The sequence below is a fragment of the Meriones unguiculatus genome, chromosome 7 (genome assembly GCF_030254825.1).
Source record: "Meriones unguiculatus strain TT.TT164.6M chromosome 7, Bangor_MerUng_6.1, whole genome shotgun sequence".
Lineage (NCBI taxonomy): Eukaryota > Metazoa > Chordata > Mammalia > Rodentia > Muridae > Meriones > Meriones unguiculatus.
In genome coordinates, this window is record NC_083355.1 from 17,113,349 (window position 1) to 17,139,360 (window position 26,012).

The 26,012-nt window shown below is 48.3% G+C and overlaps 1 protein-coding gene across 1 annotated transcript in view; it reads right to left on the minus strand.

Moving 5' to 3' along the window:
* Itgb3 (integrin subunit beta 3) overlaps positions 1–12,652 on the minus strand; it is a 66,345-nt gene extending 53,693 nt beyond the window's left edge. The window contains exon 1 of the mRNA XM_021631933.2: positions 12,335–12,652. Coding sequence (XP_021487608.1) covers positions 12,335–12,410 — 76 coding nt within the window. The 5' untranslated portion in view covers positions 12,411–12,652. The remainder of the gene's footprint in view (positions 1–12,334) is intronic.
* Between the last annotated feature and the right edge of the window lie 13,360 nt (positions 12,653–26,012).

Here is a 26,012-nt window from a genome sequence, read left to right on the forward strand (position 1 = left end):
TGTAAATAAAATAAAAAAATTTTTTAAGTACACCAAAAATCCTGGAATGGAGACTTTGCCATGTTTCATCCACCCATGGGTAAGGTCAGAAAAGGTCATTTAGCTTTGGACCAACTTTCCACCAATATTTATCAATGGTACTCTCATTCATTCATTCATTCATTCACTCAACAAGCATTCAGTGAACACCTATCTGCACTCAACACTCTTTTAGGCACTGGAGACACATGGATGAACAAAACAAACCCCTGATCTGGCGATGCTCATGTTTTGATGAAGAGGATGATGACAAACAAACAGCAAACACAGAGACATATGCTTAAAAAACAAAGCCAAGCAAAGCTCTAGTGATTAAGCGGAGAGCTGTCTCAGCTAGAGAAAATGGCCTGGAAAGGTCTTTCCTGGAAGTTGGCGTTCTGTAACGATACTATGGAGTAGATAACGGGAAGCAGCCCCCAAAGAACAACGGCCAGCGCCAGATGGACGGGCCTCCTCCTGTTGAAGAGATAGCAGGAGGACAGAGGAAGGAGAGAGGCAGAGGGGAGGCTGGAGAACTAGGGCCTCAACACTCCAAAGCTGGACATGGTTGGGAGCATGGTCTGCACCACGCAGCAGAAAATGCTGAAGCAATCTGAGCAGAGTTGAAGGGGAAACGCTCAGCCGGACCACCATGCACAGGATCAGAGCCAGAAGGAAAATGGATCAATTAGGGGATTAGCCGCTCTGGGCAACAGATGTCTGCAGCTTGCAGCGGGGTTAATGGTGTGGTCAGGACTTGCTGGCGGCTTTGGCGTGTAGACCTGAGGAAGGATTTGAACCTGCACAAGTACAGCCCCTTCAGAAAAAGTTCATTATATTCTGGCTAACTGACCCTCCAGCCACTAGGACCCTACCATGTCCGGTTATTTTCTCTAAACGGGTTAGTTAGGAAGCCGTGGATGAAGACTGCAAACCCCATCCTGTGAACAGTTGTGGTATGGGAGCTAATGCTTAACCCTGGGGAAACAGAATACAGAGTCAGTGAAACATGGGACAGAGAGGGTACGGTGGACAAAGAGGTCAGACCAAGAGGTCTAAAGTCTGCTCTGCCGTTCTGCAGACCATATGACCTCAGTGGTTTCCCTTCACCTCTCCGGTGTTCTTTTTAAGATTTATAGCTGACCCCCGTACTTAGCGGGCCACCCAGCTTTATCAGACAAGCTCTGGGAACCCCAGACAGCTATTTTTATCCCCTCCCCACCAGCTCGGTCTCCCAAATATGGGCATAATATTTACTGCACGAGGAGTAAGTGAGGTGACATATGTGAAAGAACCGTGCGGTGACTGTTCAATAAAGGGTCTGTTTTCGTCCCCACTATCCTCGCTCCAGTCACTTCCTGCACCAGGAATGTACCTCATCACCGTTCCTACCTCCGGGCCACACGTAAGAGGGCCCTTTGTCTCTGATGGGATGTAGGGTAGGAAATCAGCCTGGCGGGGACAGGAGCCCCCAGGACCAGACCTCATCAGCCACTAAACCAGTTTGTGACTTTCGGTGAGTCCCTCGCTTCTCTAAGTCCCTTTCAGCTTTTCTGTAAAACAAATTGTACTCGATTAGAGGATCTTTGAGGTGCTATTGGCCCGAGAAAAGCGTATATTCTTCCAGAACAAGAAAGCGTCAACTAATAGTGTAGAAGCCATAGATAGCATTCGTGGGACTGAGGTCCCTTGATGCACAAGTGGACATTTCTTCTTCATGGCCTAAAATTTGGGCCAACTGTTGCATTTTTCGAGCTCTGAAAGGTTCTGTTCACACCAGTCCCACCTCCCAACTGACTCATTCAGTGTGCAGGAAACATGCCCATACCATGCTCTGTCTCACACCCAGCCCAGTGGTGTCCTGGAGGTGACCTTGGTTTCCAGCTTTGCAGTTCCGGGGTATGCCTCCCCTCTCTTTCCTCCATGCTCTCCATGGCAGGAGGCCAGACAGCTGTGGCGTGAAGAGTTCTGACAGCCAGTCTGGGTGAGAAGGCAAATGAGCTCTACAGGTTTGGAAGATTCTTTGGCGGGCATTTACTAAAACCTGAGACAGGATCCCAGCACCTTGGAGGTAGAGGCAGGAGGGTCCGGAGTTCAAGGATAGCTTCATCTATAAAGTGAGTTCAAGACCAGCCTAGGCTAAATGACACAGTGGTGGTGCACACCTGTAATCCCAGCCCTTGGGAGGCAGAGGCAGGTAGATCTCTGTGACTTCAAGGCCAGCCTGGTCTACAGAGCAAGTTCCAGGACAGCCAGGGCTACACACACACACACATACACACACACAAAAAAAAAGCTGTCTCAGAAAACCAAAGACAGATCAATAGATAGATAGATAGATAGATAGATAGATAGAATCAGGTACAGTAATTCCTGCAGTCCTTCCTAGTTATCCAGATGCTGAGATGAGAGGATTGTGTGAGTTTCAGAGTTAGAATCTGATCTCAGTAAAAACAGGATTGTATCTAAAAATAAATTAATAAATTGTAAGTGTGTCTAAGTGGTTCAGTGCTTGTCTAGCATGTACAAGGCCCACAGTTCTTACACCAATACCACAAAAAAAATTAAAAGTAAATAATATATCCATGCCCTTTGGCCTACCCAACCTTAGTTCTAGAAATTACGCGTATAATCCCAGCACAGAGAAGGCTGGGACAAAGTTGTGAGTTCAAGGCCAGAGTGCGCTGTGAGAGTCTATATCAAAGGAGAGGAAAGGAATAGAAAAGAAAGAAAAAAAGAAACTAAGTTTATAGAAACACTTCAACAAAGAAACATAATATATAAAGTTATGTCTCTGTGACTTCATTTGTAGCAAATAAGTGCCAACAGAGTTAGCTAAGTGCACTCCGATACACCTATTATATCATTCTGCTCTTTGCCTTTTCTGCAAGAATCATAGCTTTTGAGATCAATAATGAAACGCCATAAACTGCCACAAGAGATACGGACAGTAGGAGCAGGAGAGATGGATCAGTGGTTAAGAGATCTTGCAGAGGACCTGGGTTCAATTCCCAGGACCCACATGGTGGCTCACCATCACCTGTAATTCCAGCTCCGGGGGATCCGGCACCCTCTCCAGACACCAGGTGCGTGTGCAGTGCACATCCACATGCGTAGGCGAGCACTCGTACACATAACATGAAAATCAATATTTTTAAAAGATACCTGGAGTGTATTATTAAGTGAGGATGATCCCACCGTGGGTGGTCTTACTTGAGAAGCAACAATAATGATGAACAATGTTACAGAGGGACTTACCCGTGGGTGGAAACTCTAGGGTAATGGTCGCTTCCCTCTGAGCCAGAGGCTCACTCACTAAGCTGGCTGGTTAGCAAGCTCCAGGGATCTACCTGTCTCTGCCCTCCAACACTGGGCTTACAGGCACTTGCAGCAGCTTTTACCTGGACTCTGAAGATTAGAGCTCAGATCTTCACGCTGCAAGCAAATGCTCCTACCATTTGGACCATCTCCAGCCTCTGCGCTGCCTTTCTGTTTTTCTTAACAAGTTGAACCACTTTTATTAACTAAAACAAAATTCAACCTAATTTTCCAATGTCCTTCATTTTGCTTCCTTTTCCATTTTTGTACTCATTATTGTAGGTTTCCCAGAGCTTGGTGAGCTTCTACAAACTACTTCAGCATCCCAAAGCTAGGCGGGAACACAATAGTAAACTCTGGCAGACATAAGAAGGAGGATGCTGGTCCAGGTTACAGAACAGAAGAGAGAGCAAGAGATCCATGTATAACATGATGACTAGAGTTATCAACAGTGCATCTTCTGTTTGAAAATTGCTGCCTATAAAGTCAGTTTAAAGGACCATGCATGGATATAACCTACAACCCCTGCTCAGACATAGCCCATGGTAGCTCATTATCCAAGTGGGTTCCCTAGTAAGGGGGACAGGAATTGTTTCTGACATGAACTCATGACCTTCCCCTCCCCCCTGAGGGAGGAGCAGCCTTGCTAGGCCACAGATAAGGACATTGCAACCATCCTGAAGATACCTGATAAGCTAGGGCCAGAGGGAAGGAGAGGAGGACACCCCCTCTCAATGGACTTGGAAGGGGGCAGGGAGAAGATGAGGGAGAGAGGGAGGGGAGGATTGGGAGGGAAAGAGGGAGAGGGCTACAACTGGGATACAAGTGAATGTATAAAATTATTTAAAAATTAAAAAAAAAAATTTTAAAAGTCAGCTTATCTGGGTTTAGTAACCTATACCTTAAGTACTTGGGAGGCAGAACCAGGTAGATCTGGTTCAAGGTGAGCCTGGTCTACAGAGTGAGTTCCAGGACAGACAGGACTGTAGTGAGAGTTTTGGTTTATTTAAAAACCCAGTTATGGGCTGGCATAGTGGCACATGCCTTTAATCGGAGCACTCAGGAGGCAGAGGCAGGTAGATCTCTGTGAGTTAGAGGCCAGCCTGGTCTATAAAGAAAGTCCCAGGGCATCTAGGGCTCTGTTCACAGAGAAACCCTGTCTCAAAAAACAAAAACAACAAACGGCTCAGTTATGTTATATAATCTCAGGTATGGGACAGAGGGCTACAGCAAACTATTTGCCTCATTCAGGCTCTGAAAGGGTTGTGATCTTTGCCAGCTTCAGATAGTTTAATTCTGAGGACTCTGGGAAAGAATAAATGCCAGAGCCCAGAGAGGGGCTGGGAAATGCTCCGAAAAAGGAAGAAGATAGCTGCTGCTTCCCCTTGCTGCTCCTGGTTGCTGTTGATACAGTTTGATGAGAAGTTGGAAATCTCCTGAAATGAAGATTGGACTTGCCCCAAGGAACCCAATGACTCTAACCAGCAGAAAGTAGCTAAAAATAACTCTGCCCCTTCTCCCCGACTAACCGTCTTTCTCTCTAACCTGCTGTTGGGCTGTTGGAAGGGATTATGGTGGAGAAGGGGGGTAGAGATATAAGAACCAATTAGATTAAAAGTACCCCAAGACAGGGCTACATACAGAGATCCCATCTCCAAAAGTAAAATTAAATTTAAAAAAGTAAAAAAGCAATTTAAGTGATCTCGTCAGAAATAAGTGAAAACTATGTGAGCTAATTTGTGTATTATATAGTTTGCTTTAGCCATTTCCCAAGGTTTACATTTCAAAAATATGTTATATAGCATGCATGGAATTTTCATTTGTGGATTTATTATAGTAATAGAAGAAAATAAAGAACAGCAAACTTTGACCAGCCTATCCCCCATGGCCTTGTGGGATTACTCAGGGCAAAGTGTGCTCTGTTCTCACGTGTAGGATTCCCAGGAGTGAGAGTCAGCGCTTCCCAACCTCTGATGGGATTCTCAGCTACGGCCCTCACAGTTCGAGCAAGGGTTTAAACTGGGAGAGTTATCACACTAGGAGAATAATTCCAGCGTTTGGAGCCACTGGAGCACTCACACAGCAGATTTTCTGCCTCTAAGAAGCTCATCAGCAAAGAGGGACCTATGGGGACCTGTAAAATGGCTACCGAGTATTCTTTTTGCCAACCTCCTGAAACTCTCTTCTAGTGCCACATTTCAAGTCTGATTCTAAGCTTAGGACTTCTTGCTTCACAACAAATCTTTCCATAGAGTTCCAAATCACTGAGCTGTTGAAGGAGAAACTCCTCCAGTAAGAGATGAGAGAATAAGAGAGAAACCAGAGGTGGGGGGACCTCTTCATCTGCCCCTTCCCCCACTCCACAGCCTCTAAGATACTAGGATGCAGGCCACAGAGAAGGTGATTTGTGTAGTCCTCCAGCAAACTGACATGAAAGCCCACAGAGCCATGATGTGGTGTAAGTTCTTAACCACAGGCTCACTGCTCTTTTCCTGAGAATTTTTTCTACAGAAAAGGAAGTGGCATGTAGCACAAGTTTAAGTACAGGAAAAAAAAAATGCATCTGCACACACAGATGATTGTGCTTATGGGGAAATGTCTGAGTAGAATAAATCATCTCCCTGACTGTGGGCCCTGTAGAAGGGGTCAAAATGGGACACCCGCAGCTCCAACTCAGACTTTCTAGTGATGGGCGTGACTCTACCTCATTCTTTCTCCCTGACCTGCTGGAAAGGGAACAGTGGGGGAAAGCAGTGGTCTTCTGCAAAAATGTCATATCTAAGGAGTCGTTTTGTTTGCTTTTTTGTTTTGTTTTGTTTTGTTTTTCAGAGATGCTACCAAATACATGAGTAGTAAAGTGGATTCGGGTGTATTAGCCAGCCCTTTGGCCTCAAGAGTGACATAATCATATATGACCAAAAAAAAAATCTGTTGCAGGAGATGGCTCAGAGGTTAAGAGCACTGGCTGCTCTTCCAGAGGTCCTGAGTTCAATTCCCAGCAACCACACGGTGACTCAAAACCATCTATAATGATATCTGGTGCCCTCTTCTGGCATGCAGACATACATGCAGGCAGAACACTTAAAAAAAAAAAGAAGAAGAAAGGAAAGGAAGGAAAGAAGGAAGGAAAGAAAGAAAACACACCTGTTAGACAGAAAGACTGTAAGTGGCAGAGGTTGGGTAGGACTAGAGTAAGACAGTGTTTTTGGGATGTGGTGAGACAGCTCTGCTCCTACCACAGCACACTGGTTCCCTGCACAAGATCATGCCGGTCGGCATTCCAGCATGGAAGAGGGATAGCCCCCAGGTCCCCACCCCACCCCTACTGCTGACAGCTGATGGCTTCTGGGAATGGAGACTCAAGGATGTGGCCCCTGCTATATGGACCTTGTTCCAGGAAATAGTCTCACATCCATAAGTATAGAGAAAGCACAAATGGGACACAGTGGTTTATAGAAAAAAAAGAAAAGAAAGAAAGAAAGAAAGAAAGAAAGAAAGAAAGAAAGAAAGAGAGAGAGAGAGAGAGAGAGAGAAGATATAAATTTGAAAAGGGGGATGGATCTGGAAGGAGTTGGGGGAAGGGATGAGGGGGAAATGACTCTAATACATTGTATGAAATTATTTTTAAAAACTAATAGAAACAGATTTGGAAATATCTGTTGCTTTTGGGACCAAGAATAATAAAAATTAAAAGTGGGGATTGCTGCAAAATCCTCAATTCTTCATCGAGCATTTGGAAACTCTCATGGCTTACACACTGCTCATGTGTGTCTTTCTGGCTGACCACGGACGGAACCACCACAGTTTAGTGGAGATCGTTTCTCGGCTCTCAAGGTACTATCTCACGGCAGGAGGACGGAATGGCCCCAGTGAGCTCTTGTAATTACCGACCGGAGCAATGACTTGACGAACTGCAGGTGCGTTACAAGTGGAAGAAGTCAGGCTTAACAGCCTACACACTATGGCCCTGACTTTCTGTAAAACAGATCTGTGAGGACAGGAGACCAGTGATGGCCAGAACCCAGGAGTGGGGAAAGAGGATTTACAAAGAAGCCAGAGGGAACTTCTATCTTCTTTATGGTGGTGATTATTTCACTGTCTTTACCAAAACCCTCACAATTGCACACTGAGGAGGCTGAACTCTATGACACATAAGCTATACTTCTATGCTACGCTGTTTTAGAGACTTACTTATTTTCATTTTTATCGTGTGTGTGTGTGTGTGTGTGTGTGTGTGTGCGAGAGTGAGAGAGAGAGAGAGAGAGAGAGAGAGAGAGAAAGAGAGAGAAAGAGAGCGCAGCACATGCATGCAAGGACTGGAGTTACAGGTGGTCAGGAACCATCTCTTGCAAGTGCTGAAAACTGAACCCAGGTCCTCTGAAAGAGTATTACACGCTCTTAGCCACTGAGCTATCTCTCAAACCCAAGCCTCTTTTTTAAAGATGTGTATTTTTTTTATCTTATGTGTACAAGTGTTTTGTGTTCATGTAGTGTGCGGTGCCCAAGGAGGTCAAAAGAGAGAGTTGGGCCCCCTGAAATAAAGCTACAGGCAGTTGTGAGCCACGGGGAACTAAGCTCAGGTCTTCGGCCAGATCAGCAAGTGGTCTTAACTGCTAGCCATCTCTCTAGCCCCAAATCCTAGCCCTTTATAAGGGCTGGAAGTTACCTGGGGACAGTGTGCCCAGAGGGAAAGGTAAATCTTTATCATTTTGCTGCAGTCTCAAGTTTCAATAAATGCTGGCAGTTTCCAAAGAAAAGACGCCTTCAACAGCATCACTCCCGGTACCTATGTTCATGCTCACTAGTGATGTGAGTTTGCAGCAGGCAGGTGACCCTTCCCATGTGGGGAGAAGGGAGAGGAGGAAATGGTGAGATGCAGCAGGCCACATCTGTGGGCAGTGAAGAGGGTCGGGATAAGCCAAGTGGTTTATCCCCAAAGCTGCTCGGTCACACACGCACACACACCCCTAACCCAGTTAATTATCTGTCTGCTGATTCATGCCTTGTGGCTCCTGCGGGCATGCTTCCTGCCTGTTTCTGCCAGCAAGGGCAGGATCCTTGCAGCTGGGAAGAGATGATAAACAGAAATCCAGGGAGGGTGGGGAGTTGCAAAGGAACAGTTTTATCGGGGAATTCTGGAGTCACATTCAGGTCCCCCTCCTCACAGCAGTGCCTCCTCGTCCCATCTTATCCTCTTCCAAGGAGGCGGATGCCGCCTCTCCCCTTTTCTCTCAGGTTCAAGAATTTAGGGACAGAAAAGATTGTTCTAGTCTCTGCTCCAAAGATAGGAAGAAGGGGAGATACTTCAGAGACCCCCCCACACACACAGCCTTTTCATCCTCCTTCAGTCAGAAGATGGACAACAGCCCAATGTCCAAAGAGCTGAGATTTATATACACACACTTGAATTTTTTTCCCAAGACAAGGTTTCTCTGTGTAGCCTTGGTGCTACAGATTTCTCAAAGAGACATCACATTGATTTATGTAATTTTTCTTACTCCGTCTGCATGTACACTTTGCATACCAGAAGAGGGCATTACAACCCTTCATAGATGGTCCTGAGCCACCATGTGGGTGCTGGGAATTGAACTCAGAACCTCTGGAAGAGCAGCCAACATTCCTAACCCCCTGAGCTACCTCACCAGCCCATATCTAGATGCCTCTTTCTACATTTCCCTACATAGTTCTTTGGCTGCCTGTGGGCCAAGCATGGGGCTCCTCTGGACTTTATAAAGTTGAAACTCAACAGGGAAACAGAAAAAAAAAAAAAAAAGAAGAAGAAGAAGAACGAGGAGGAGGAGGAGAGGAGGAGAAGGAGGAAGAGAATGTGCGGACTCTCTCTCCTCCTAGGCCTTCTCTGTAGATTCTTGCAGGTGCAAAAGGGCTGAAGTATGCCAGGACACCAAAGAGGACTGGGTTGAGCTAAGAGGATGTGAGAAATTACTTCTCAGCCGAGACCTCACTAAGGCATGAAGCAGCAAGAGCATTCCTGCAGCCCATGGTATCCACCAGTGACAGCAAAAACACTAACAGGACTCACCATGTATTGAATGCTTCATTTCTATCTCTGTCTTGTTTAGTCCGCAAAAGAGGGACACTGTTTTTCTCCACTACAGGTGAGGAAGTATGACTAAGACATTAGACAATTTGACAAGACCACATGGTCAGTCAGGGGTAAAGTCAAGAATCAAACCTACATCCTGCTGACTTAAACCCCAGCTCTTGGGGTCAGATGGAGGGGGAGGAGGACCTCCCCCATCAGTGGATTTAGAGAGGGGCAGGGAGGAGATGAAGGAGGGAGGGTGGGATTATGGGGGGAGTGAGGGAGGGGGTTACAGTTGGGATACAAAGTAAATAAACTGTAACTAATATAAAAAAATAAAAATTTAATTAAAAAAAAAAAACAGCTCTTTGTTTCCCCAGCAGCAAGCCTTTCCTCATCTCTCCAGGTTCCAAGGATTTGTGGAGTTCCCAGAATACAAACTCCAGAAGAGAAATACCCACCTTGTTGCTGACTTAATTGCAGTAAATAAGCAGTAAATATGGGGAAGCCTCTGACACTTGGTGTTTAGGTGAAGCTAAAAAGGTCATTTTTGTAGACAAAAACTGAAAGTCAGCATCTCCTCACAACAGAATCTCCTACTCTGGACAGCCTTTCTTGGCAGCCTCACTCCACCCCTGATCCTGCTGTGTCCCTTCAACACTGTGAGTCCCAAAACAACTGTCCTGTCATCCCACCACCTGCTTCCCCAGGGACCTAGTGATAATTACTCCTCACCAACACTGGGATGGGGTGTGAGAATGACAGACACTTCTTTTATAAAGTGCTCTAGGACTTCACCTGCCTCTGGGGGGGGGGGGGGGTGTCTGAGTTTAGCTCAGCACCATTGACTCTCTGGCCTCTCTGGATTATATTCCAATCACAGAAAATCTGTTAACAGATATTCTGAAGGCTTCTGTCCCTGGGCAGAGACCAGATGACAACCTTGGGTGGTATTCCTAAAAAACAGAATCTTCTCTTTCTATCCTGGAGATCCCTGAGTAGGCCAGGCTGGTAGGCCACGCTGGTTTACCTACCAATGAGCCCCAATGATCTGTCTGTCTCTGTCTCCCCCAACACTGGAATTACAAGTACCACTACACCAAGCTTGTTTTTAATAAGCCTGGGAAGAGAATTCAGGTCCTCCTCCCTGAATGGAGACAAGCCTAGCCTCCCCATCTCCCCCAGCCACTAAAAGACCTTTAAACCCAGGCTTACGTATACCAGCCAGTGTGATACTATATAGAGAATTACAACTGTGTTAGCCAAACCAGCAAATGAGACTCTGGGGTGGGAGGGAGGAAGAGAACAAAGGAACAGATACGCTTTTCTTTCTCTAGAGCTGAAACAAGCACTGTGCTATCTATGTGTTAAGTCATTAATTTCTTCTCTCAAACTACAGGTGACGATGATGATGATGACAATGACAAAGACACTCAGAAGTTAATTTGAAAGTTATGGAAATAAACCACAAAGTGTTTTAAGCACATTTCAAAGTAACTGAGATGAGCCCGAAGTTGCCTAACATAAATACTAGCTACCTGATTTGGTCCTTGTGCAGTGGATTTGTGTACATTTTATTTCCTTTGGGACAAGGGTTTCTCTGTGTGGCCTTGGCTGTCCTGGACTAGCTTTCTAGACCAGGCTGGCCTCGAACTCACAGAGATCCACCTGCCTGCCTCTGCTTCCTGAGTGCTGGGATTACAGTCGTGAGCCACTGTGCCTAGCTTTGTGTGTACATTTTCACACTCTACATAAGCAAGCCTTATCATTATATGTCAATTAAAAAATTCAGAAGTAGCCAGTAGCCAGGGCAGTGTAATCCCAGCCTCTTCGAGGAAGAGGCAGGAGATGAATCTCTGTGAGTTGGAGGCCAGCCTGGTCTAAAAAGTGAGTCCAGGACAGCCAAGGCTACACAGAGAAACCCTGTCTCGAAAAAAAAAAAAAAAAAAAACTCAGAAGTAGAAATTTTAAGTTCATGAGAGTTAGCCTATCTGTAAGAAACATCAGCTTTCCTGGTGAATTTCCCCATTCCCTGTCAACAGCTAGCAGCAGCTGACAAAGACTAACGTCTCCGGGGCAGACTGCTGAAGATCCTGATTCCTGTTCTGGGCTCACGAAGCTTGTTCTATGTAGGCTAAAGACCGCGGTTTTCATCTGTCAGCAACCGGCAACCGTAAGTACTCCGCTGAGACGCCCTTTCCCCGTCCCGTATCCGTGTCTATCTGTACGTCACAGACAGGTCTCGAAGGCAGCCAGCAAAGTACGTTTTTAGATTGCTTGGCCTCAAAGTCAACTTAATAAACTTTACCTTTAAATCATAGTGCGCAAAGAGCGTGAAGCATTCCGATATACGTGAGACCCCTTCTACACACGCGCGCGCGCGCGCGCACACACACACACACACACACACACACACACACGCACGCACACACCATCTGCAGGCTTTAACCTGCTCCAGCTGACCTGAAACTTCAGTTTCACCACCTCCAGGAAGATGATCCCCGGCTCCCCCAGGGCCCTGCTGACTGGACCACTCCCCATCCCCGCAGCACTAGTGAGGCTGACCGCGGACAGTCCGGGCAGCTGGCGGTGTGGGCGCACGCAGGAGAGACAAAGCCAGCCCCGAGGACCCCTGTGCGGACTCCCGGGGCTCAGTCAGGGCGAGCTGGGTGAGAGGTCCGTCCCAGAAGGACCCGAGCCCCAATCCTGCTCCTCCTTAACGGCCAGATGGGAGCGGAGAGATGCGACCCGCCGGCGCACACACCTACTCAAGAAGGTGAGCCGCATCCTTCTGCCGGCGCACCGGGACCGCCCCACGGGGCCCCCCGCCTCGCCTCTGCTCCCCCGCGATGGGCGCCCCCCGAGGACACCGGAGGAAGGACCCGCCCCCCGCACCTAAGCCCCAGCTCCCGGCTCCAGCCATCCCAGCGCAGCCCGCGCGCCAGCCTCACTCACCTCCGACGACAACGCCCGCCAGCGCCCCCAGCGCCAGCGCGGCCGCCCAGAGCCGCCCCGGCCGCTGCGCCCGCATCCTGTCCGCCGCCCTGCACAGCGCGCCTGGCGCCCTCCGCGGCTTTTCCTGCCGCGGGAGGGGAGGGGACGGGAGGGGAAGGGACGCGGTGGGTGGGACGCAGCGGGGCGGGCCGACGGCTCGCGCTCCCTCCCCTCGGGCGCTCGTCTGGACCCTGCCCGAGGCTGCGAGAGTGATGGGGAAACTCGTGCGCCTCTCTCCAGAACCCTCCCCAGCCCTCCGCCCACGGGGACCCGCCCGCGGGCTCACTAGCCGAGGCCGCGCCCCGGGAGGTCGTGTGTGCGTCTGCGTCCCAGGGGTCTGGGCCTGGTGCTTGGTTTAAAAGAAGAAGAAGGAGAAAAGTAGCCCTTGGGCCACTTCCTGGACTCTGACATCAGCACCGCTGTTTCACTTGGCCTGGCCCACTTTGGTTTCCTCCAGGCTCATTCATTCCCTCTGTCGCTGAGTTAACAGGCTGCCCTCGAACGCTTTTCCTGCAGCCGCTCGGCAATACCGCGTCTCCAGGGAAGATGCATCTGTGAAGAGCCAGCGTCTGCAATGCTCGCTGGCACGCAGCAGGTACCTGATACCTGCTTCGCGGCAGTCAGTGCCTCCAAACCCAAATTCGCTAGCTTTGTGGTTATTTTCCTCAGAGACGACTTGGCCGCTGTTCCGGTCCCCTACACCAGTTTCCCCGGATAGGAAACCTCTAGAAGCTCAAAAGGTGCGAGACACTGGAGCTGAAGAGGAGGCCCTGGGAAGTGGCTGGCCTGAGATGCAGGAAGGGTAGTGTTGTAACAACGAAACTGGGGTTGGCGATGTAGCACAACTGGTCGAGCACTTGCCTAGCATGCACTGGGTTCCATCCCAGCATACATAAAACAGGATACGGTGGCGCACGCCTGCGATTCCAGCACCAAGGAGACGGGAGGACCAGAAGTTCCAGGTAGTTCTTGAGTACGTAGGGAGTTCAAAGCCAGCCTGAGCTAGGGGAGACCCAGGAGGAGTCGCGTGACAGGAAAGATCTTCCACCTGGCCATGACCCATCACCCAGCCTTAGCCCAAGAGATTCTTGCCACTCCTAAATGTTCCATGCCTTTCCATCTGACTGACCTTCCTTCCTCTTTCCACTTGGAAAATTCCACTTCTTTTTCAAAACCTCTCAAAGTGTCATCTCTTCCACGCCATCTTGTCTGATACTCCTCCTCCTCCTCCTCCAGCTTTGTCCTTTGCGGAGGTGGGCACTCCTTCCTCAGACCTCTCAGCCACCAGGGTTTTATATCATTTGATGTAGCAGGTAAGAACTTTATAACTGTATAAACTCATTTGAGACTGTCACATTTTCTGTGGTATTATGACCTAGTCTTACATCACTATACGTCATGACTCGTAGGCCCAGCCTCAAGGGTCTGACAGGAGGATGGCAAGTCAGAGTACAGCCTAGGCTACATAACAAGAAAGCCTCTCCAGCAAGTTAGTAAATAACACTAATAATAACACAGTGAAGCTAGGGAGAGGTCTCCATGGGTAAGAGTGCTTGCTGGAACAACATGAAGGCCTGGGTTCAAATCCCCAGCACTTGCATAAAAATCTGAGCATGGGCACATGCCGGCCCATGACCCTAGTGCATGGGAAGGAGTGTAGAGACAGAGGCTGGCTGGCAGCTGGCCCAGCCCCAGGCCCAGTGAGAAACCCTGTCTTAATAAGGCACGGGCAGACCACCCCGCCCCGTGTTCTCCTCTCCCCTCCACATGCACATACCTGTAACTGCACACACGCGAGCCTATGCCACACACCTCTCCACACCCTCAGACACACACAGACGCAACGCAGTAATTTACAGTTTAATTTTTATTTTAATTAGTTATTTGCCTTGTAAATAAGGAGAGCAAAAGATCCACGCACATATTTACTGTTTCAGTCCGATCTGTGTTTAAATCTAGGGTCATTTCCCTTCATCCTGAAGAGCATCGTAAGTTTAGCAGCTCTCGGGGGCTGAAGAGATGGCTCAGCGGTTAAAAACACTGGCTGCTCTTCCAGAAGACCCGGGTTCAATTCCCAGCACCCACTTGGCAGCTCACAACTGTCTACAACTCTAGTTCCAGGGGATCTGACACCCTCACACAGAACACCAGGCAGAACACCAATGCACATAAAACAAAAATAAGTTAAAAAAAAAAAAAAAAAGCTTAGCAACTCACTCAATGCTCCTCAAACAAATATGCCTAACTTACAGTTATTTCACCCTGGCTTTAGTGACATTTCTTATAAATAGCTTGACAGATTGTCAAAGGGGTTTTTTCCCCTTACTACGTCCCTTTTTTTTAAGTTAATTGTTTTGTGTGTGTGTGTGTGTGTGGTGTATATTTATATATGTATGTATGTGTGTGTGTGGTGTGTATGTATGTATGTGTTTGTGATGTGTTTATATGTATGTGTGTTGGTGTATATGTGTGTATGTAGTGTGTGTGTGTTTGTGTGTGTGTGTGTGTGTGTGTGTGTGTGTGTGGTGTAGGCAGCTACATGCATGCAATGGTACACATGGAGGTCAAGGACAATGTGGTATCCAGGAATGGAACTCAGATCATCAGGTTTGCTCAGCTAGCATTTTCTCCCCGTGAGCCATCTTGCTGGCCCCTGTTCTTGTACTGCCAAATTATATTGCTTTTCTCCACACACCTGATAAACACAATTTCAAGAAGGAAATGTTTATTTTAGCCTAAGGTTTGAGGGACCTTCGATGAAGACATTTTCAACAGGAGAAGAAAAGCTATGGTTTCCTTCAAAATTAATAAAGATCAGATTTGACCAGGGGAGACCACTTGAGATCTAGGCTGCAGACATGAAGAAAGAAACCCAAGAAAAATGACAAAATGGGTCACATAAACCCCTCCACATGGGAGCAGCGCTGAGCCCGGCTGAAGCATGAGAAAACGTCTCTGCCTGGCCAATCAATCCTGTGGGCCACAGAGTCCTCAGGACTTAATTTTACATGTTACCCTTTCATATGGCATTGGATGGAAATTTGCATTACAGTTTGGTTATACAGTCCAAACTGACTTATACAGAAAGACAGATGCCTTTCCTGCTCAAACAAAGAGCAGAGAATCATCGCTCCCAAATTGTACACACCACACATGCCATACATGTGTTAGTGCAGAAATGTATATCACTTTCAAAAGTTTACAGGTCTGCACAGCAAAAGGACCACACACCGAAGCAGACAAGTAGCCCAGGTGATTCAGCCTCACAGGCTGCCTTAATAGCCTCAAAAATCTGCATCCAGAAAGACTTCTATAGGGCCAGCTAGATCATCCAGCACCACAGACCATGCCAGCCAGAACTTCAGCCTGCATCTTCCCATCACACAGAGCCTGGACAACAAATGACACGGCTAGCTCTCCCAGGAGTTGGATATTTCCCCAAAGTTTCTAGGGTCCCCCAAAGAAAACATCGCCCCAAGACGGCAGGAAGCAATTTTAAGAGAACAATGCCCCATCCCCAAAATGCGGAGTGGGTGGTTGTTGGTCATTCGTCGAGTGATGGATGTTTGTCCTCACTTATAAGGGGTTGGTGGTTAATGGTTTTGGTCAGGGAGGAAAGAAAACATAAGAGGTTAGATTCAGGGATCTCTTTTTTTCTCTGTCTTTTTCTTTCCTCTATCCTTCTTTCTCTCCCATCTAGTGTTAGAGGGGGGAGACAGGGAAGAAGGTCACCATGAGAGAGAAATCGTGAGAACACGGATGGAGCAGGAGCACCTAGGGCAAGACTGAGATGGCTGGTAATGGGGCGTGTGACTGGGAATAGTCCCAGACCAGCATAGACGGGTTAGAAGAGATGAGTATCTGCCTAGCTACAGTGCTGAGAGCTTATTAATAAATTCAGTAGGTCTCCATATCATTATTTGGGAGCTAGAGTGGACATAGGAAAAAGAAAAACATAAAAAAAACATATTTTTGGATTTGATGCCCAGTGGTAACCAAAGCAGCTTAGTCCCTGAGGGAAGGAAGCTGAGGCAGCCGGCCATGTTGACAGCAGACCCGGCAGTAAAGAGACTTAGACCTGGAAGAAAACCAGAACTGAGCTACTGCCCTCAAAGCTCCCCATCTACAAGCCAGGCCTCTCCTTTCAACATTGGACAAAACTCAAAACTGGGCCACCAGCTGGGGATCAGGTATTGAAACAACTGAGCCTGTGAGGGACATTCACACCCAAGCCAAAACAAAGATGTCCCACTGCGGCATGCTTTCTGGACACGGATGAATAGACAAGGGTGTGTGTACACATGAGCTCTGCCAATGAGAGCCCATTCCCAGAACCCTGAGTTGCGGGGTCCACCCAGTGTTGAGTCTCAGGGTCAAGCTTGGGAGATGCAGAGCATGTGAGATTAGCAGGCCAGAGTCTAAGCATTTGCTCAAACAGCCTCAAGGTGGAGAACAGCCCTCCCAGATTTAAAGGCCAGAAAGAGTGCTCAGGAAGTTGGAGAGTGTTCTTTTTTTTTTTTTTCTTTTTCATGACTTAGACATTTTTGAAAAGTCAAGGCCAGTTATTCTGTCTTCTGCTCTCTCATGATTGAGTCACTTTGGGACAAGAATACCATTTTAAAAAGGATCAAAAGGATCAAAAGGATGTGCCTTCACAGTATGGAACATCAGAAGCACATGATATTAAGATGTCTTTTTTGTTGTTTGTTTTTGTTTTTCGAGACAGGGTTTCTCTGTGTAGCCTTGGCTGTCCTGGACTCCCTTTGTAGACCAGGCTGACCTCAAACTCACAGAGATCTGCCTGCCTCTGCCTCCTTGTGTGGGTAGGTGTGTGTGTGTGTGTGTGTGTGTGTGTGTGTGTGTGCAGAAGTATTCTGGATTTGGATAATAGCAACAGGTCATCCAATCCTACTTGTTTGGGTTTACATCTCTGGGGTTGCGATTAATCTCCTGATCCACAGGTTTACCATCAGTAACTCTTCAGGAACAGGTTGTTCTCTCTAGAACATGGTCCCGATTCCTAGAACATGAGCTTTCTGGGGGGTCGTCTAAGAGAGGCTTCACCACCTAGCTCTCCCCTCCCCCCAACATCTCCAAGCAGTGGTCAGTAGCCTCCACGTTCTGCTCAGCTCTCTCTTCCAGCTGCACTTATGAAAGCCAGACAGACTCTGACATCCCATTGCCCAACCCAAAGACCCTAGGGAACACCCAGGAGGGATTCGGAGGGCATCTCTCCACTTAACTTTCTCATCCCCAAAGAGGGTCCTCCCCAGACCACGCCCTCGGCCGCGCTGAACTCGGTGGACCATCATGCACTTTCTCCAACCTCCTGCTCTTGAAGCAAAAGGCCAGACAAACAGGGCTCCTTTTGTGGGTGTGCCCCCCTTCAAGGACCGAAGTGTTTCCCTTCGTGTTGTTTGGAACTGAAAAATGGCTTCTCAAATATTTTGCCAAACCTCATTCTGATTTACTATAGGGGAGCAGTTCCATAGCTGTCAGGACCGGAAGCTGAGATGCTGTGATCATTTACTACTCCTCGAACAGCACTGGGTCCTGTGAGGGCTGGGGCTTGTCTTCACATTCCCTGGCAACCCCTCCGTTTTTGTTTTTAATCTATCTCCCCTTTTATTGTTCCTCATCACAGCGCTTGATAGTTGATTTCAATAATTAAGAGGCCAGAGAGTCGGGGAGGCAGAGGCAGGTGGATCTCTGTGAGTTCATGCCCAGCCTAGTCTTATAAAGTTTGTCCAGGACAGCCAAAAAAAAAAAAAAAAAGAGGCCAGAGAGATCATTAGATAAGGGCCACGGCCACCAGGCCTGACAACCTGAGTTCAATCCTGGGGATCCATGTGATAAAAAGAACTAGCTCCTACTATTGTCCTTTCACACACACACAAACACACACACACACACACACAGACAGGTGTGCCCCACACACAATAAATAAATGAGATGTAATCATTTTGTTTATTAAAAGTAACCTTAGCAATCCACGTGTTCCAACAAAGGTATTGGAGAAGAGCTTGTCCATCCTGCACTGTAACGCAGCCAGCGGAGAGGACCGGGGAGAAGCGTCCAGCACCCAGCAGGTAGAAGGCGGCTGTGTAGAAGAGGCACTGAGGAAGCAAGAGTCACACAACACCCCACCTTACCCACTCAGGCTGACAGCGCCTTAGAGCTTCTCTCACAACCTCGAATCTGCCCCCACGGAGGCAGCCCTACTCCAGGTCCTTCTTGTTGGAAGAAACACACTTATGTCCTCATCTCAGACTTCTTATGTTCAAAGATCACAGCTAATCCTTGTATACAAAGAATCAGAGCGTCTACATTTAGGCCCCCACCCCATCTTCTTGGGAGACAATGTGTGTTACTTAACTTGTTGCTGTGACGAGATACATGACAAAAGCAACCAAAGGAGGCAAGGTTCGCTTTAGTCCATCGTGATGGAGAGACATTGCGGCAGCAGGGAACTGAGGCAAATGATCAGATCGCAACCACAGTCAAGGAGCAGGGAGCTTGAGCTCAGCTCGCCTTCTCCTCTTCATTCCCTCTAGGATCCTAGCCCATAGAATGGTGCCAACCACAGTTAAAGCGGCTCTTCCCGGGTCTATTAACCTAATGTAAAAACCCCTCATGGGCGTGCCCACAGACCTGTTTCCAGGGTGATTCTAAATCCTAGAAAGTTGAGAATCAACAGTAAGCACCACAGGGTTTTTAAAAAGGCCTTTAACTTTTCTCTATGCTTTTCCCCCTTATCTGTAAAAATAACTGTTTCCAGTGTTTTCCCCTAGTATCAATCTCACCCACACATACCCCTGACTCCAACCCACGCTCCTTGGTTTCACAGGCTCCTTGGTCCTGTGAGACCACGACGAGGAAAACCCTTTAACCTGCAGAGCACAGAAGAATTTTGTTCTCGTTGTCATTACTTATGGAGAGATTGCAGACCTCTTGGTGAAAAGCCGCTGCTCTGGTTGGGGAGACTAAGTGTGATGTCGTTTACCGGCTCCTCCCACGTGTTTGGCAGAGGACCTTCTTCTGTCCATTGAAATGGCCCAGCTGTTCCTTGGCTTGCAGAAGAATGGGCTTTTTCAGAGTTCCCACTGATTTTAAAAAATGGCACAGCTTAGAATTTCTGTACTCTGGAAGCTGTCTTAGAAAGTGCCCTTGGAACTAATGAAGGAAATGGGAAGGAATGAACTTGGCCTTATCTCTCAACACTCGGTTACTCACCCACATTAGGCAATGTTTGCAGTGTGCCAGAGAGCTCCCGGGAGGCGAAGGATGCACTGGCAAAGAGCCCTGGCAAATCTACTTCAGGCTCAGAGAGAAACTTCCCCTTCGTGGAGCAGGCCCTTCCTTTGCTGGGAAGAAGATGAGAGCCCCAGAGCCTGCTACCCCAGCTCCACCTATACATGGGGGCCTTGGCAAGCCTGGAGCTCTGTGCCCACAAAGGGCGTCACGTGATGACCCATGCCGTGTCCTCAGAGTGAGCCATAAACCTTCCCCAGCTGATCCTGAGGTGAGAGATGCCTCACTCTGGTTCAGGCCGCTGCTGCTTGGCTCCAAATTTGTCCTGTTCTGGTAACTGTTCTAAAAGTCCCTAGCTCCCCCTCCAGGGTCCTGCTCCACTTAAAGCAAATCTACTGCCCAGCTCTCAGTATGCATTTTAGTGTAGCAGAAAGCCACCTGCAGTGGCCTTTTTAAAACTCTACTTTATTTGGGGTGTTTAGGCCTCTACCTCTCTTCTGCCAACCCTTAAGTAGGAGACAGAAAAGGTTAAGTGGGGGGAAGGGGCCCAGACCTTCCCAGCTATTTAGGGTCAAGACATTCTTTTAGGACTCTGTACCAATCTCCATCAAAAGCAGATGCAGCCAGCGGGCTCCTCCACGCTGCTGCGCCCCTAAGCGTTTCTCTCTGTGTGCTCCAAACAGCCACACCATCTCTGGTCTTTGGTCTCTCCAAACTGCTCCACGCCACACGCCAACACCAAAAGCCACACAGAACGCCACACCTGCTCTTTCTCAATCTCATATTTATACTCTCAGTGTCCTAGACCACGACCCACTCCAGGCCTCACATGGAAGGCTGTTACCTGCTGGCAAAGATCATGCCCAGCACTTGACAATGAACAGCTGTGGACAAACTATAGCCCAACTAAAATCCCACACTTGGGATTAAAACAAAAGCATGTTTCCATAACATACCAAGAAAGCAAAACTTCCGTGATGTTTTAGACTTCTCAGGTATTGCTTACTCACCTGAGGAAGAGACAACTTGATGGACGGCTCAGCAGCTAGACGCACTTGCGACCGAGCTGACAACCTTCCATCCCTGAGGCCTACGTGGAGGAAGGACGAGACCGTCACACCTAAGCTGCGAGACCGTCACACCTAAGCTGTAGCACATGCACACAAACACAGTAAGTAAGCGAATGAATAATAAAGTAATTCTTAACTTAAAAGAGAGAGATCAGTCGAAGATAGCCAGAATTTTCATCTCAGCTTCACAATTTACCTCGGCAGGTTGCTTAGCTGTCCTAAACCTCTGTTTCCTCCTCTATAAAACGGGACTGTGAATGAAAGTAATTCCGCTCGGCAGCTGGTATTTTATTAAGTATTCGATAAGCCAGGCACAGTGGCCCACGCCTGTAATCCCACCTCCCTCTGGGAGGCAGAGGCAGGTGGATCTTTGTGAGTTTGAGGCCAGCCTGATCTACAAAGAGAGTCCAAGACAGCCAAGGCTACACCAAAAAACCCTGTCTCGAAAAAAAAAAAGTATCTGATAAATATGAGCCTGCAGCAACTCTTAGCATCAATCCAACTTGTGCTTTTTGTTGTTTAAATGTGGTCTAACTGTGCCCCCACCAAAGGTTTACGTTCAGTGGGCGGCAGTGTAGGCCTTAAAGTCACTGCAGGCAGGAGATGCTTCACACATGACCAACTCAGGGTCGCCCATAACAAACATTATGCGAAGCGCGGGTCTGGCCATCAATGTTCTTTTTCCCCTGAAGATGTATTGCTCCCCCAACATGCACTTCTCCTTTGCCATCTGCCATTTCCATAGGGTCCTCTAGAAAAGAGCCAACTCGAGCGCCAAGCCTTTGAACCTCTACACCTGTGAGCCAAATAAGTGGTTTTTTCCATAGGGCTTACAGGAGATGAGGCGCTGACTGATACGTTCTTAGGTTCTCAGTCTAGCCCCGATATCTGCCAAGTCAGGAAACCAAATTGCTTTGCCCACCTATCATTAGCCGTCCCATCCTGCCAGCGCTGGCTGATCTGAGGCGGGGGATGGCGGGGTGGGCGGGGAGGCTGCTGTAAGCACCGTCACTGCTGCACAAACTCACTGAAAACCTGGGCCAGGTCTTCTGCCCCTGTGCTTCACCTAGGGAGAACCCGGCGGTTGTTCCCTCCCCCTTACGAGCCTCCCCTCCCAAGCACTCAAGAACTGATCCCTTCTGGACCCAGGGAGAGTTTCCTCGCCTGCAGCGTTTCCCAAGCTTTGCGAGTCCCTCCAATCGGCCAAAGCTTGGGCGTCTATCTTGATAGAAACGTGGCCTTTACTTTTTCACCGGCTTCTCAAATGCGTCCGTGACCTCAAGGGTCCAAGAGGAGGAATCCCACCCAGCGCTGGAGCCCTGGGATGCTGACAGGCCTCCTTCCAGCCACTGTCACGGTCGATCCGTTTGTCCTGATCTCTGCCAGCCTCCGGGTAGAGCAGGACCAAGTCCCTTGGCATATCTCTCGAGGGCGGTCTCCAAGGCTGAGGCTCCAGCGCTCTTCTCTAAGCCTCTGCAGGACCCTTGATGAGCTCCTGATGCCGGGCCTCTGCTCCAGTTTCTCCTCAGGGTAGGGACTAGAAACGGAGCGCATCGTATTTTGCTTTAACTATTCCTCGTAATAGCCCATCTTATAGAGATGGGAATTGACCTTCGGAAGCACAAAAAGGTATTTATTATGTTCATTATTATCCTGCTATCTGCCTTTATTTTGCAGTGTGAACGGCTAGATACTATGCTGAATGTTTTTTGTTTTTTTTTTTTTTTCCCATAATACATTTTCTTTTCAGTGAACACAGAACAGACGTAAGAATCCCGATTTTGCTTGAGCAGAAATAGAGTCTCGGAGAGACGGGGTAATTAGCTTGAGAGCACCCAGGTAGTTAGTGACAGAGGTGGGATTAAAAACAGATCCGTCTGACTCAGCGCTGACCCTACAACCCACCGCCTCCTTCATTGTAAATATGGTACAAGCCAGACATCCTTGACTGTTTCAAGTTAGCGTCGTGAGTTGGTGGGGAAAGCTCCCATCTTTTGGCTTAAAACACCCTTGGGGTATCTCATTTTCTGGGGCAAAACCGAGAAACCCAAGCCAAGTCCAGGGATTCTGTGCGCTGGCCCCAGGAGGCACCTAGGGCCGGTCAGTCCCACCCTCCCACCCCCACGGGCTGCTCTATTTCTAGGTCTTGACCACTTCCTGTCTTGGCTATTACAAGAAGTCACCAGCCCTGCCTGGCTGAGTCCTGATACAGCAGCGGAAAAAGCCGGGCATTAGACCAAGGCTTCGGCGAAACACAGCAGCCCCGGAATTCAGCTTTTCCCTGAGCGGATGACAAAGAGTAGGCTGACTGCGAGCTTGGAGTAGAGTCCGGCCGCAGCAGAATGCCTCACTTCCCTCTTTCCAACCGGGGAAAACCTGCGGTCCTCAGCCCTGGCCTGAAAGCCGTGAGGAAGTCCCAGGAAGGAACAGAAGGAAAGAGCCCATCTGTCTTTATCTCCAGGCAGGACGACACCCCTGCCTCACTGCCCTACTCTGGCCATCCTTTCTTTCCAGTCTTGTGTCCCATGGCCCTCCCACACTCAGACTCCTGAGGAGCCCAGGGCGGGCTTCATCTGCCTTCTTCACCCTGCTTCTATGAGTCTATCTTTGGACCTTTGTGTCTGTGTCTAACTCCTCACCTTCAGACCCAGACTATCCTAAGTCAACGAGAGCCCCGTTTTCTGAGCCGAGAATGTGAAATGAACTCATATTTTCTACCTTTTCTGAATTACTGCAGTGATGTGCTGAACAAGGCATAAGCTGATGGAGACGGTAGTAACACCTTCGAAGCCGTGGCTCAGACCCCCAAGTGCTGTGCTCTCTGTGTCCTAAGGATCCCACACTCTTGACGGGTGGATCACAACCCCCTACGGAAACACAGAACTGAATGTGGAGACCCAGAAGACCCGGCCACAGTAAGGGAGTGTCTAGTGTGCTGTGACTAAAAGTTAATTCAAAATTAAACACATTACTGAGCTGTTTCTGGCAGCTCCCACCCACGCCTCATCACACCCACAGCCTTGGTTCCGAACACACAACATGCACACTTTAGAACCTCACATACCGTCGCACCAGGCTTCAGTAAATGTTGCCTGAAACACCCTATGCCTATGTCTCAGATTAGAGACATGTGCCATTTAAAATTTTTACTGCATGTATTCATTTGGGAAGGGCTGCATGCAGGGAGGTGAAGGGATAACTTGGAGGTCCTGGGGATTGAACTCGGGTCATCAGGCTTGGCAGCAAGCACCTTTAGCCTCTGAGCTACCTCAGCAGCCGGAGACATATGCTAATAATTACAGTGTTTCTCCTGTGCATACAAAGTTTTCCATTTTTATAGAAACACAATAGCTTGTGGAAAACAAAGACTTTACATATTTTCCTACCATCATTCCTTAGTGTGTATCCAATTAGTACAATTGGGGCTTGGGCTGTGTTAGAATGTTTGATTTTAAAATTTGCAATGTGAGTTGCTGCCTTGCCTCTTATTTGAGAATTGTTAAAGGGGGGTTGAGGACATACAGCACAGTCAGTGGAGAGCTCGCCTAATTTGAGCAAAGCCCTGGGCATGGGGACACGCACGCCTCTAATCTCAACACTTGGGACCTACAGGCCGGAGGGTCAGAGTTGAAGGGTCAGAGTTGACAGTGAGCTCTGGCTACTTATGATGAACTCAAAGGACCCCATCTCAAAATTGATTGTTTGAGAGGTGCTGGTGGAAAGTCAGCTTGCTTCAGGGAGAGATTGCCCAGGTCCCAGCAGGAAGCTCTACATCCGTGATCCAGACACACTCATGAGCATAATTTAAAAAAATTAAATTTTGGTGGGGCAGTGGTGGTGCACACCTTTAATCTTATCACTCAGGAAGCGGAGGCAGGTGGATCACTGAGTTCAAGCCTAGGCTACACAGAGAAACCCTGTCTAGAAAATTCAAAGTAAATAAATAAATATCTTTGAAAGCACATATACTCCTTTATATATGGCCAAATGTTCGTGAGATGGAAATTATTCTTGTTTAACAACAAGACCCCATTTAAAAAAAAAAAAAAAAAAAGCTAAACCAGCAGGAGAGGGTGCTTGTGAGGGCTGACCATCAGGAGGACGGGGAGGGAACCCATCTGAGGGAGGAAGACGCAGTGTGTGCCTCCGGACGCTGATAAAAAGAAAACTGGAAAAGTGACTTCAGTATGGGAGTGTGATCCAGGTGAGGGGCACACACCCTACAGATCCAGCAACTTCTAGAAAGAGCTGCAGAGGAGCACAGGGGGTGGGAACAAAAAGCAGACTCGGGAGGGCTTCGAGCTCCTCAGAAGGCTGGCTCTGTGGCAATAGGACATCAGGGCAGGAGAATGCCCCTGTTGCCAAAAGTGGGGCCACAGGAGAAAGAGACGCAATTGTTCTCTCAACCAAGGGAGCCCTCAAGGAACGGGGAAAGGTCGGCTGGGGTCGGGGAGGGGGGTTGGGAGCAGTGGAAACTAAGTATGTTTTGGGGGAAGAAAATGAGATGAGCTGTTGTCAAGAGTTCATGGTGGCCTGGGAGGAAGACTGGCCTGGCCAGATGCAATGTCAAAACATCCAGCAAGAAGATAAACAGACTCCCACAAAGGCTGCAAACAGCGCTTCTTGACCTTTTATGGGTCTCTGACCCCCCCTGGAAACTATGATAGCGAAGTACAAAGCCTGTTCTTGGAAAAGGAGCACACACTGCCTGCAAGGGTCTTTTATGGTTAAGAATTCCTGTTTCTATCACAAAAGGAATGACTGGTGCTGGGCAGGGAAATTTTAACAACGTAGTTTGCAAACAATGAAATAAGGAGACAGGTGAGGACCGGGAGAGTCCACAGAGGCTGGTGGGCTGAGGGAGGAGAGTTCTGTGGCGTTCTTTTATACAACACCAGGAGGGGGACAGCCAAGTGCTAGCTGTAGACCCAAAGCTGTGGCGAGGAGCTAAAAAATAAAACCTTAGAAGACCTGCGTTCTAAATGAGACTGGACCTGAGTTTGGATCCTCAGAACCCACATGAAAATTGGCATAGGATGGCCTGTGCCTGTAACCCCGGTACTGGGGTGGGGAAGGGGAGCAGACACAGAAACAAGCAGATTCCTGAAGCTCACAGGCCAGACAGCCTAGCTAAATGAATGAGCTTCTGGTTCCGTGGGAGACCCTGTCTCAAAACCCAGAGAGGGAGAGGGAGGGCGAAAGACAACCTCCGGCCTTTGCGCCCATGTGCACACAGATGCACAAGCACACTCATACTCACACCTAGTAAAAAAATACACCACTCACACCCTAATAAAGAAAAACAAACGATTTTAATG